Here is a 13,385-nt window from a genome sequence, read left to right on the forward strand (position 1 = left end):
GCGGCTGGGTCCGTGAGCCATGGCCGCTGAGCCTGCGCATCTGGAGCCTGTGCTCCGTGACACAAGAGGCCACAGCAGTGAGAGGTCCATGTACCGCAAAAAAAAAATATATATATATATGTCAATGAATACGCAATATAAAAACTATGTAATTTGTGACATCAATAATAAGTGTGGAGGAGGAAGAAGTAAAAGTGTAGAGTATATGTATTCAATTGATGCTAAGTTGCTGTCAGCTTAAAATAGATTGTTATAACTACAAGATGTTTTATGTAAGCCCTAGGATAACTACAAAGAAAATACTCATAGAAGATACACTAAAGAAAACGAGAAAGGAATCAAAGCACATCATTACAAAAAAATCAGTGAAACGTGGGCTTCCCTCGTGGTGCAGTGGTTAAGAATCTGCCTGCCAATGCAGGGGACACGGGTTCGAGCCCTGGTCCGGGAAGATCCCACATGCCATGGAGCAACTAAGACCATGCACCATAACTACTGAGCCTGCGCTCTAGAGCCCACGAGCCACAACTACTGAGCCCACACACCACAACTACTGAAGCCTGCATGCCTAGAGCCTGTGCTCTGCAACAAGAGAAGCCACTGCAATGAGAAGCCTGGGCACCGCAACGAAGAGTAGCCCCCACTCGCCACAACTAGAGAAAGCCCTCGCACAGCAATGAAGGCCCAACGCAGCCAAAAATAAATAATTAATAAATAAATTTATTTTAAAAAAAAGAAAAAAGAAAAAATAACCAAACTACGTTGGTTTTTTGAAATGAGCAACAAAATTGACAGACTTAGCTAGATTAACTAAGAAAGAGAAAGATAACATACAAATAAAGTCAGAAATGAAAGAGGAGACATTACAACCAATTCCAGAGAAATAAAAAGGATTATAAGAGACTCTTATGAATAATATATACTAGGAAATTGGATAATCTAGAAGAAATGGATAAACTTCTATGAATATACAACCTACCAAGACTGAATCATAAAGAAACAGCAAATTTGAACAGACTTACAGCTAGAAAGTAGATTGGATCAGTAATCAACCACATCCCAGGACCATCAGTAAACAACAGCCCAGGACCAAGTGGCCTCACTGGTGAATTCTACCAAATGATTAAAGAAGAATAAATAACAAACCTTCTCAAACTCTTCAAAAAAAAACTAAGGGGGAGGGAATACTTCCAAACTTATTTTATGAGGCTAACATTATCCTGAAACCGAAGTCAGAGAAAGACACTACAAGAAAAAACTACAGGCCAACAACTCTGCTGACAATAGATGTAAAAATCCTAAACGAAGTACCAGCACTGTCGGTGAGAATGTAAATTTGTTCAGCCACTATGTAAAACAGTATGGAGGTTCTTCACAAAATTAAAAATAGAACCACCACATGATCCAGCAATCCCACTTCTGGGTATATATACAAAAGAATTCAAGGCACTGAGAAGAACACAATATTACTTCTATAATATTTCTGCTGAAGATGCATAACCTGAATCTAACCACCAGGAAACAGAAAAACCCAAATTGAGGGATATTCTATAAAATACCAGACCTGTACTCTTAAAAAATGCCAGTATCTGGGCTTCCCTGGTAGCCCAGTGGTTGAGAGTCCGCCTGCCGATGCAGGGGACGCGGGTTCGTGCCCCGGTCCGGGAGGATCCCACATGCTGTGGAGTGGCTGGGCCCATGAGCCATGGCCGCTGAGCCTGCGCGTCTGGAGCCTGTGCTCCGCAACGGGAGGGGCCACAACAGTGAGAGGCCCGCGTACCGCAAAAAAAAAAAAAAAAAAAAAAGCCAATATCATAAAATTTAAGAGAGACAGAGAAACTGTTCCAGATTAAAAGAGACATAACAAATGAATATAACACATGATCCAAGATCTTTTTTTTCTGTAAAGGACATTAATTGGGACAACTAAATCTGGTAAGGTTTGTAGGTGAGATAATAGTATATCAATGTTAATTTTCTGATTTTGATAATCTCTTTTTACAAAATACTCACTGAAAATGATTTGGGAAGAAAAAGTAGAGGACTTCCCTGGCAGTCCAGTGGCTAAGAATCCATGCTTCCACTGCAGGGGGCATGGGTTCAATCCCTGGTTGGGGAAGATCCCGCATGCCACATGGTGCAGTCAAAAAAAAAAAAAATGTAGAGAGAAAAATGATGAAGCAAATATTTAGGCATCTGGGTGAAAGGTTTTGGGAATTCTCTGTACTATTCTTGCCATTCTTCTGTAAGTCTGAAATCGTGTTTATAAAGATTTTAAAAATACACAAAATACTACTGGATAAATATATACATATAGAGAGAGAGATGTGGGAAACACAAGATACCTGAATTTTATCCGTAACATCCCTAATGTTGTTTCCTAAAAAATAAAAACCTGCTAGTATTATTAATTATAGATGGAAGACAGCAGTTACTTGTGTTTAGTATTGTGTGATGAAATATTTGGCTTGATCCTGGCAGGTAACCTTTAAACCACTGCAATTTCCCAAGTGATAGGAGTGTCTTTGTTATTCATGGTGGGTCCCTCAGACCACATCTGATAGTTTATACTAATGAGGTGCTCAAGGTGGGCCCCTAGATAGTTTATGCTAACAAAATGACTCAGGATGGGAACAGGTCACTCCAGAAAGACCAATCATATGATTACAGGGTTGAGGCTTTGAGCTACATGATGTCAGCCTATTCTCCTAGGAGGGCACGGGAGGTGGATATTGAGTTAGGTGGGGAATGATTTAATCAACCATGCCTCCACAATAAAATCCCAATAAAAACTCTGGACACCAAAGCTTGAGTGAGCTTTCCTGGTTCGTAATACTCTGAGTACTGTCATGCCAAAAGGCCTTGCATCCCTGAGATGTATGCTTTGTCTTTGGAATCCTCCCAGATCTCACACTATGAGTTCCTCCCTTTGGCAGGTTCTGATTTATATATCCTTCTGCTATAATAAAACTGTAATCATAAGTGAAGTGCTTTCTTTCTTTCTTTTTTTTTTTTTTTTTTTTTTTTTGCGGTACGCGGGCCTCTCACTGTTGCGGCCACTCCCGTTGCAGAGCACAGGCTCCGGATGCGCAGGCTCAGCGGCCATGGCTCACGGGCCCAGCCGCTCCACGGCATGCGGGATCCTCCCGGACCGGGGCACAAACCCGTGTCCCCCGCATCAGCAGGCGGACTCTCAACTACTGTGCCACCAGGGAAGCCCCTCTTTCTTTCTTTTTAATATTTATTTATTTAGCTGAGCCAGGTCTTAGTTGGAGCAGGCGGGCTCTTTTAGTTGCAGCATGCGGGCTCTTAGTTCCCTGACCAGGGATCAAACCCGAGTCTCCTGCATTGGAGAGCGGAGTCTTAACCACCCGACCACGAGGGAAGTCCAGTGAAGTGCTTTCTTAAGCTGTGTGAGTCACCCTAGCAAATTATAAAACCTGAGCATTGGTCCTGGGGACCCCTGAACTTGCAGCTGGTATCTGAAGTGAGGGCAATCTTTTAGAGGACTGTGCTCTCAACCTTGAGTTTGGTTAGCTCATTGCAAGTGTACATTTTTTTCTGTAATTAAACTTTTTAAATAAATAATTAATGCAAGTAAAATTTCTCGAAATTAACTAAAATCCTGGGAAGAAGGAAAAAAAACTCCTTATTTGAATAAATCACAAAATTGTTCCTAAAAGCATCTTACTTAACAGCATTTGATAAATAAGACAAGCCTGGAATTAAAAGCTTATAAAAGTTTCTCTGAATACAAAATGAACCACGAAAGTAAAGAGCTAATTTGCCTTAACAAAGAATTATTTTCACAGCTCACTAAGAAATAGAATGGAAGTTTAAAATCTTTGAATTTTTCCCCGCTTTGGCCACACCGCACGGCTTGTGGGATCTTAGTTCCCCGATCAGGGATTGAACCTGGGGACCCGGCAGCAAAAGCTTCAAGTCCTGACCACTGGACTTCCTGCCAGGGAAGTCCCTAAAATCTTTGAATTTTTAAATTGCAAGACAAGTAGTCAGGACATTATTTCCTAAAAAACTACCCAAGTGGTTCTCTCACATAAACAAGTCCTATAAGAAACTCTGCCATAAATCATCCAAATATAAAAAGTATATAAAAAAAGAAAAATGGTATACAAAATAATTCATAGTAGGGTACAGTGACCTCGGAGATACAATTAATAAAAAAAATCAATTTATGCACAAGTTGGTAGGAATGCATCCATTACATAGAGCCATGTAGAAAGTTCTAGGTGATAATTTTTCTCAAAGGTAAAGTATTCTGAGAAAGAACATGGTTCAGAACAAAAAGGAAAAATTTCGATGGGAGCAAGAAAGCTAATCTATTCCTACTACTCTGGCACTTTGGCTAACTGACTGGATTTAAGTGGCAAATTCTCATATAACCTCAAACTTCCTTCTTCTCACAATGAACACCTGGAGCAAAGATCCAAAAATTCAGTTGCTTGGCTAATATATCATAATATATTATGAAAAATATCCAAGTTTATGATAAATATAAGAAAGAAAATGAAAATATTATTATGTCCTACAGCTACAAATTAGGTAAAAACAGTAATACGTAATACTGACAAGGATGCAGTGACATCAGTCAGGACCCTCACACACTGCTGGGAAGACTGCAAGTGCTTCCAGGAACACAGCTAGTTGGCCTGTGTCACTAACAGGAAACTAGCCCAAGGAATAAAGAATAAGCCATATGTCAAAAAAGAGGGTCATAGCACAGCTTGACCTGTCAGGAAAAAGACAGAGAAGGAAGGGATGTCTTATCAAGTCATAGTAAACAAGGATTTTTGATATAGAAATATACTCCTTACTATACAAATCCTAAAATAGCTTTTATCCTCTCTTAAAATGAAACTGATAGTCTTATATCTATTATAGAAATTGAAAATCTTCCAACAAAAAAAATTCCAGGATAGCGAATTCACTGGTGACCTCTACCAAACATTTAAGAAATAATACCAATTCTCACAAACAGTTCTAAGAAATAGAAGAGGAAGAAATACTTCCCACCTCACTTTATGAGGCTAGCAATTACCCTGATACCAAAGACATCATAAGAAAAAACAGACAGATATCTCTCTTCTGAAGAGACATAAAAATCCTCAAAAAAATATAAAAGTTAAATTTAGCAACATATATAAAGAATAATACATGGTCAAGTGGAGTTTCTCATGCAAATGCAAAGCTGATCCAATGTTAAAAAATCTATCATTGTAACCATATCAACAGAAGAAAAACCATATGATTATCTTAATAGATATATAAAAATAATTTGACAAAATTAAACATCCATTTACAGATAAAACTCTCAGCAAACTAAGAATAGAAGGGGACTTCCTTAACCTTATAGAGGGTGTCTACAAAAAAACCCTACAGCTAGCATCATACTTAATGTGAAAGACTGAATATATTCCTGCTAAGATCTGGAATAAGACAAGGATGTCTGCTTTCAACACTGCTACTCAAAATTATACTTCCTAGCCAGTGTAACAAGACAAGAAAAAAATTGCAAAACACTGATGGAAGCCATTTTTTAAAAAACTAAATGAAGATGGCAATTCCCTGGAAGTCAAATGGTTAGGACTCAGTGCTTTCACTGCTGCGGGCCTGGGTTTGATCCCTGGTTGCGGAACCAAGATCCCACATGCCACTCAGTGTGGCCAGGAAAAAAAAAAACAAAAACAAAAACCTAAGTGAAGGGTGACTTTCAGATTTACAGCTCTACAGCCTGTCCTCCATTGCTATAGGAAGGTCCTGCCTTATAATATGGCTCTTCTGTGAAGCCACATCTCCTTTGACACTCAGAAACCTAATCTGGTTCAAAAGAGCTTCTATTGCCAGACCTCAGTTCTCTTCAAAGGCTGCTTATAAACTACTCTCCACTGTCACCAAGGGACACAGTCCTTGCTTCCTAAGATGATGCACTGTGACTCCCCTGGACATTTTTCCCACCTTTTCTCTCTGCTTCCTCAAGAACACTCAAGCACTGTTCAGTCTTGGCCCCGTTTATAGTCTTAGGGTGGAGTCTTCTCCTTGTGGGACTGAATATTTGGAGATTTCTGAGACTGGCCAGCAAACTCATGATTTCCAGGCTAGTTGTGTCTTAGGGGGCCTTTACAGCTAATTTGGAATTTGAGTTTTCTGTATTTCTTAGTTCTGTTGAAAAAGTACTTATGGGTCCCTACCCCCCACCTCTTTATTTCTCCAAAAAGTTTCCAGTAGTGGAAAAATTCAGAACTATGGTGCTACTATGCATCTATTGGTCTCCAAAGATCCCATCTCTCTTTTGAACCCACTCTAATCAAGCTTCCCTCCACCACAGCTCCCCTGAAACTGTTCATGTCAGGGTCACCAATCCACGTCCACGCTGCAAACCCAAAGGCCATTTCTCAGTCCTTTTCTAATCTGTTGGGTCAGCAACATTTGACATAATTGACCGCTACTTCCTCTTGGAAACACTTCCTTTGCTTGGCTTCAGGACACCACATTCTCCCACTTTTCCCATCTACCTCACCTGCTGCTACTCCTCAGAATCCTTTGCTGGCTCTTTCCTCCCCAAAAGCTAAATGTGAAGAGTTCTCCAGTGTCCTCTCCCTACACTCATCCCCTAGCTAATCTCATGCAGTCTCACGGCTCTAAACACACATCTATATGTTAAAAACTCTCAAATTAATATCTCCAGTCTGGTCTTTTCCACTGAGCTCCCGATTTGTATATCTGACTGTCTCTACCCCCCATTTTCACTTATATGTCTAATAAGGAACTCAAATTAATTTGTGAAAGAACTGATATTCACCCATAAATAGGCTCCTTATAAGGCCTTACCTACCTCAGTAAATGACAATTCTACCCTAAGTTACTTAGTCCAAAAACCCTGAGGTTACACTTGACTCCTTTCTCATACCTCACAACCAACCTGTCAATAAATCCCATCAGTTCTTCCTTCAAAATAAATCCAGACTCTGACCACTTATCATTACCTCAACTGCTTCATCCTGGTCCAAGCCACCATTAGCCATCACCAAGATTAATACTGGAATGCTGAATACAGCCTTCCCTTCATTTCTGGTAATATTTTTGCTCCTCCTCTCCAGCCTCCTAAATGATCTCCTTCCAGCCTGTACCGCTGTACAGACTATTTTCCACCCAGCAGCCAAAATGACTTATAAAACATATGTCAGATCACATCATTCATTTGCTCAAGGTCCTCCAATGGCCTTCCAACTCACTCTAAGTCCAAGCAGAGTCCTACAGGGCTAGACTGCTAGGATTTGCATCTCAGCATTACTATGAAGAATCTGTACAACCTCAGGCAGGTGGTTTAATCTTTTTACATCTCAGTTTCCTCATCTATAAAATGTGTCTACCTCCTGAGCATGTAATGAGGATTTACAGACATTAACTCAATACTTAAGAAGTAACACACAGTAGGGTTCGACAAAGGTGAGCTGGCTGTTATTATTTTGTAGCCTAGCTCAACTCGTGAATTCATGAAAAGTCAAATGCAGAGCATGACTCCCAAGACAATGAAATGTGAACCTGACTTGGTTTTACTTGGTGAAGACTTTTGTTGGAAAAAGGAAAAAAGAAAAAGACCTCTGTATGTGGTATCAAATGCCCTCCTTATAAATGGGCACAAGTGAGCTCCCAAGGGGCAAGTCTTTGAGAAATTGAAAAAGAAATAAATATACATAGCCTGTCCACAAGAATGTCGTACTTTTCTGGGGTTCTGACTATACTCCCATCTCTATAAAACCCATTCACACTCATTACTTCCCGTTCTTTATATTTTTTTCTCCTCCGTATCTTTGGTTCTTGCTTTGTTTCTCTACCTGAACTTTCCTTTTCAGCCCTACCTGAGATAAAGCCTTCACCAACCCCTCATCTAGAAGTAACTCTTCCTTCTTCTATATTCCACAGCAGTCAGGATCTTTCTTATACTTTATAATTTATAAACTGCCTATTCTGTGGTTAGATAAGATTCTAGTTTTTTCTTTTTCTTAAACTTTGCATTCCCAACAATACCAAGTACTGTAAGTACCATCTGAATGGAATAGGGTTGTATGAAACAATCAGCATCATTCACAAAGACCACAGGCGAGCAGAACTGTCCTTACATTTTAGAAAAGCAGTTTAAGACAGAAGGATATGGACAGGGAAAAAAAGTCTAAGGAATATTCCTTAGGTTATCTGGGAGGAATAGCTATTATATGTGAACATCCCAAAGCAGACATGTCTCCCTGACTTCATGTAATCCTCCCTCTACAAACAAACTAAAAGCTAGGGTTTAATATGATATCACTTACATGTGGAATCTAAAATACGGTACAAATGAGCCTATCTACAAAACAGAAACAGACTCATAGACAGAGAGAAAAATATGGTTTAAAAATCAGTAAGAATGGGAAATCTTAGAAGCAAGGGAAAGCAGGAATGTTCAAGACAGGAAATCAGAGAGAGGCCTGGAAGGAGGGGGTTGCTAGCAGACCCGGGCACCACATGAGACTGGGCTCTAGAGACTGTTAAAAGCCGGCCAGTAACAGGTTCCTTTGGTGTCAGCAGTTCTAAGGATTCCAGAAACTTCAGCAGGGATCGACTGGGCTGAGCAACAGGGCAGGGCTGCAGGAGTATAATCTCCCTTCTGACTATGAGGCCCTCAAAAAGCTGAATAAAGTTTACCTTGATTCAAGCAGGCCTATCTGCCCCCAACCCCATGCGTGAAGGTGCCCCATACAAACACTCTATTCACATCCTCTGCCTTAACTGCCAATGCCTGAAATTCCTTTAAACAGGAGAGAAAACATTTTCAATCCACATTCAAAGGAAAAATGACAACAATGCAACAGTCTGGCTAAGATAATACTTAGTAAGTTTAAATAAGCTTAAATAAGTTTCAGTTAATCACCCTACCAAGGGGGACCCCTTTGGAGGAGGAGGGAGGAACTAATGGTTTATTGAGGCCGACTAAGTGTTGTACTGTCCACAGACAGTACGTGGGTTTAAATCAATGTGTGTAATTTCCAATGTCGTAATCTATATACATTTATTGAATGACTTAAGAAACAAACCTAAGTAGATCATCTATCGGCCCTTCCCCTGTGTTCACAGAGGGAGAAGCTAAAAGTAAAAAGAGCATCAGATCACCATCACCCAGGGATAAAAATCATAGAAGAGAGAAAAGGAAAAGAGCTGAGGACACGGTAGCGGAGAAACTATACATTTCCACACTAACTCAAATCATGTTTACTCTCCCATGAAAAAAGAAAAATGAGAAGCAATACAGACCAGTGGTTAAAATTACTGGAGCCAGACTGGGTTTAAATCCTAGCTTTGCCACTTACTAGTTATGTGACACTGGGTAAATGACTTCACTTCTCTGTGCCTCAGTATCTTCATCCCTAAAATGGGTAACTACACCTATTTCATTGGGTTATTGTGAGAATCAAATGAGTTAATATAAGTAAAGTGCTTAGAACAGTACCATAGTAAATGCAATTTAAATATTAACTGCAATTTGTAATACTATGATTATTATTCTTACTATGACCTGAGGTATCTGGCCTGAATCTGTTAACTCAGGAAGTCCTATCATTATACAGAAGTACCCTGTTCTCAGCAGCCTCACTAATGGGAGTATTTCTATAAACAAGGGACATCAGCAGAGAAGAGGTTTGTTAGTACAGAAAACTCCTGATTACCTGGGGAATAATTAAATAGATGTTAGGTACCAGACTCCTCATTCCTCTGCTAGTTTTTTCTGGTTAATAAGTTATTCTTTTTTCATAACGTGAGGGGTGAGAGGAGGTGTCAAAAGTGAGACAAGGTTTCTGATGGTGACGACCTCCTCACGAGAACATGCCTCTCGCAAAGGTTCTCCTTCATCCCTCTCCAGAAGAGGAGAAGAGGAAACACAAGAAGAAGCGCCTGGTGCAGAGCCCCAATTCCTATTTCATGGATGTGAGATGCCCAGGATGCTATAAAACCACCACCGTCTTTAGCCGTGCACAAACAGTGGTTTTGTGTGTTGGCTGCTCTACTGTCCTCTGCCAGCCTACAGGAGGAAAAGCAAGGCTTACAGAAGGGTGCTCCTTCAGATGGAAGCAGCACTAAAAGCCCCGGGAATCAAGATGAATGGGAAAACATCCCAATAAACACATTTGGGATACGTCCAAAAAAAAAGAGACAAATGGGATTTCCCTGGTGGCACAGTGGTTAAGAATCCGCCTGCCAACGCAGAGGACATGGGTTCAATCCCTGGTCCGGGAAGATCCCACAAGCAGCAGAGCAACTAAGTCCGTGCACCACAACTACTGAGCCTGCACTCTAGAGCACACGAGCCACAACTACCGAGCCCACGTGCTGCAACTACTGAAGCCCGCGCACCTAGAGTCCATACTCCTCAACAAGAGAAGCCACGGCAATGAGAAGCGCACGCACCACAACGAAGAGTAGCCCCTGCAGGCCACAACTAGAGAAAGCCCATGCACAGCAATGAAGACCCAACACAGCCAAAATTAAAATAAATAAATTTATTTTTTAAAAAAATGAGGGCTTTCCTGGTGGCGCAGTGGTTGAGAGTCCTCCTGCCAATGCAGGGGACACGGGTTTGTGCCCCGGTCCGGGAAGATCCCACATGCCGCGGAGCGGCTGGGCCCATAAGCCATGGCCGCTGAGCCTGTGTGTCCAGAGCCTGTGCTCCGCAACGGGAGAGGCCACAACAGTGAGAGGCCTGCGTACCGCCAAAAAAAAAAAAAAAAAAAAAAGAGAGACAAAGCATAAACTAGTGCATTCTGATCATGCTGCCAGTTCAAATGACTTGGCTGGTGGAGAACATGGCAACACTAGCTTAGATAAAACTTTCAGATACACTCCATGCCTTATACAACAAGGGACTGACACCAAGAGGAACTTGGAACAAGCATTCACAATAAAATCCTATGATCTCACAACTTAAAACTTAGAGGAGAGTTTGCTACACTGAGGTGTGTATGGTGAACATCAGACAAGCTTCACTTTCCTAATTCAAAGTTTGGGCTTTGGTTTTTAGGAAAAGCTATTTAGAAATAGGACCACAGAGAATATATCTCAGACAACATGAAAACAAGAAAAAGGAAATTTTTCTAATACAGGAAGAAATGGATGAAGAAATAGAAAATTAATTGGCGGCAGGAGAGGCACGCTTTCAATTTTATTTTATAGAGACTATATATATAGTGTGTTTATTCTGATAGGTTGTCTCTCACAGATACTTGCTCTTATTGATTCACAAAGAAAAAAAAAATTGGGGACCTCTGAACGCTTAAGACTGATTTTTGAGAGGTATTCTATTTACCAAGAAGAAAGAAGAAAGAAACACAGTGAACACACACTATTTATCAGGCAGAAGCAAGGCATTTTATACCCATTATCTCAGTTCATGCTCATAATAACCCTGTGAATACATACGAGAAAAGCGAAGCAAAGAGAAACAAGTAAATTGCTCCAAAGTAACACTACCTAGAAATGACGGAATAAACTCAGGACTGTTTTGATCCGAAGCTCATGGATGCTCTGTGTACTTCACTTACTGCCTAAGGCATGACAGACAGATCTTTTAATATCCACTTGCCTGAATGTTAATGTCTGCCCACAGAAGTAAGTGGGAGCGCTGGAGTAGAGAACACCGGACGATTCAGCATCATTCCGAAGCGCTATGTTTCTTCGACTGCTCAGACTGTACCCCTCAAAGCCAGCTGTCCACTCTTTTTAAAAAGCAAAGATATTGTAAATTGTTAGAATCTTTTGGGGAATATCTTCAACACAGGCACATTAAATAAAACTTGGAAGTGGAAGACGCTACTTAGGGTTCATGGGCAAGTTCAATGAAAGGAAAAATTCAGTGACAGGGTGTCATGGTCAATCCTACCAATCACAAGAAAGATTTCAGTCTCTTCCTACACATTTTTGGCAAGGAAGATCAAATAAGTGTTATCTCTTACCGAATAAAATCACGTTTGAGCTTATTCCAACCTGATTAAGAAGTAATTAACCGAGTCTAAATCTTTTTTTTTTTTTTCTAAATCCTTAAAAAAAGTTATATAGGAGAGGTCAATTTTGGATTGTAAGACTTCTAAGAAAAAGCCTCTATCAAGATATACGTTGAAGGTTTGGGTCGAATGTTGCAGTCTTCTAATGCAATATTTAAACTCTGTGGTTTTAGGGATGCTTATAATCCTGCCTGGCACTATTCGGGGACTCTGAAGATAAGAACGAATGAAAATTTCTCAAAATTCACATGAAGCAATTTGAGCAGGAAGTAAAAGACATATTCCATGTTATTCTCCATCAATTCAGGGTTTATCCTTAGGAAAAAGGGTTGTCAGTGTGCTGCCTTTAGCACAGGATACGTGTACTCATACACAGTTAAGCTTCAGGAGTGAGAAGGCAACAGCATACCATGAGGCACCAGCGTGGAATGACCTATCTGGGGGACACTCCAAGGACTCCACTCCTGTCGGCCATCTCCTCGGGCGCAGACTCTGAACTGATAATCAACATTGGGGTCTATGTGCAATACTATGAATTCAGTTTCAGAGCCTACATACACGTCCTCAAAATGACTGGAAGTACATTTACGGAACTGGAGCCTGTAATCTTGGGCGGTAAAGTCGTCATCCACCTGAGGAGAAAGGCTTTACGTTAGGTAAACGTCAGAGAATAACTTCTCTCAGCATCACTACTTAGGAACTTTGAATGGGAGCATTTGGGGCCAAGCATACAGGTCCACATGCTGAATACAGGTTCTTCTCAGGAAGGTCAGAGGAAACGTGCCATTATTATTTCCCTTGTTTTCCTTATTGAACCATGTGTTTTATAACCCCAGTCTGATATGAAGAAAATGTGCTTCCTCTGAAGCAATGGCATGACTTCTAAACAATTAATGCCAAAGATAAGACATTCAAAATTCAAAGACAAGTATCCCAAAACTACATTATTCATATAACCAAGAGAGAGCTAATATCTGAAATATATAAAGGACTCCTTAAAATTAATAGAAGACAGAAAAAAATAAAAAAAATAAAAAAAAAAAAAATTAATAGAAGACAGGGCTTCCCTGGTGGCACAGTGGTTAAGAATCCACATGCCGATGCAGGGGACACGGGTTCGTGCCCCGGTCCGGGAAGATCCCATATGCCGCGGAGCGGCTGGGCCTGTGAGCCGTGGCCGCTGAGCCTGCGCGTCTGGAGCCTGTGCTCCGCAACGGGAGAGGCCACAACAGTGAGAGGCCCACATACTGCAAAAAAAAAAAAAAACAAAAAAAAAAGAAAATAGTTTCCAGAAGCTGACCACCCACCTCTGAATGATGTTATCTGTCAACAGCC

General features: G+C 40.7%; 2 protein-coding genes across 3 annotated transcripts in view; one reads left to right on the plus strand and one right to left on the minus strand.

Annotated features, from left to right (window-relative positions):
• Nucleotides 1–13,385, minus strand: part of CRLF3 (cytokine receptor like factor 3) — a 59,323-nt gene that overhangs the window by 28,138 nt on the left and 17,800 nt on the right. For both annotated transcript variants that reach the window (XM_082678374.1, XM_082678373.1), the window contains exons 5-6: nucleotides 12,460–12,682; nucleotides 11,633–11,765 (exon numbers count right to left, since the gene is read on the minus strand). In XM_082678374.1, the coding sequence (XP_082534500.1) occupies nucleotides 11,633–11,765; nucleotides 12,460–12,682 (356 nt within the window). The remainder of the gene's footprint in view (nucleotides 1–11,632; nucleotides 11,766–12,459; nucleotides 12,683–13,385) is intronic.
• Nucleotides 9,863–10,167, plus strand: LOC309837747 (small ribosomal subunit protein eS27-like). Its single transcript, XM_082678517.1, has one exon. It carries the CDS (start codon nucleotides 9,880–9,882, stop codon nucleotides 10,132–10,134), a length of 255 nt encoding a protein of 84 aa, XP_082534643.1. The 5' UTR covers nucleotides 9,863–9,879; the 3' UTR covers nucleotides 10,135–10,167.

This window comes from Grampus griseus (genome assembly GCF_964374135.1).
Source record: "Grampus griseus genome assembly, chromosome: 20".
Lineage (NCBI taxonomy): Eukaryota > Metazoa > Chordata > Mammalia > Artiodactyla > Delphinidae > Grampus > Grampus griseus.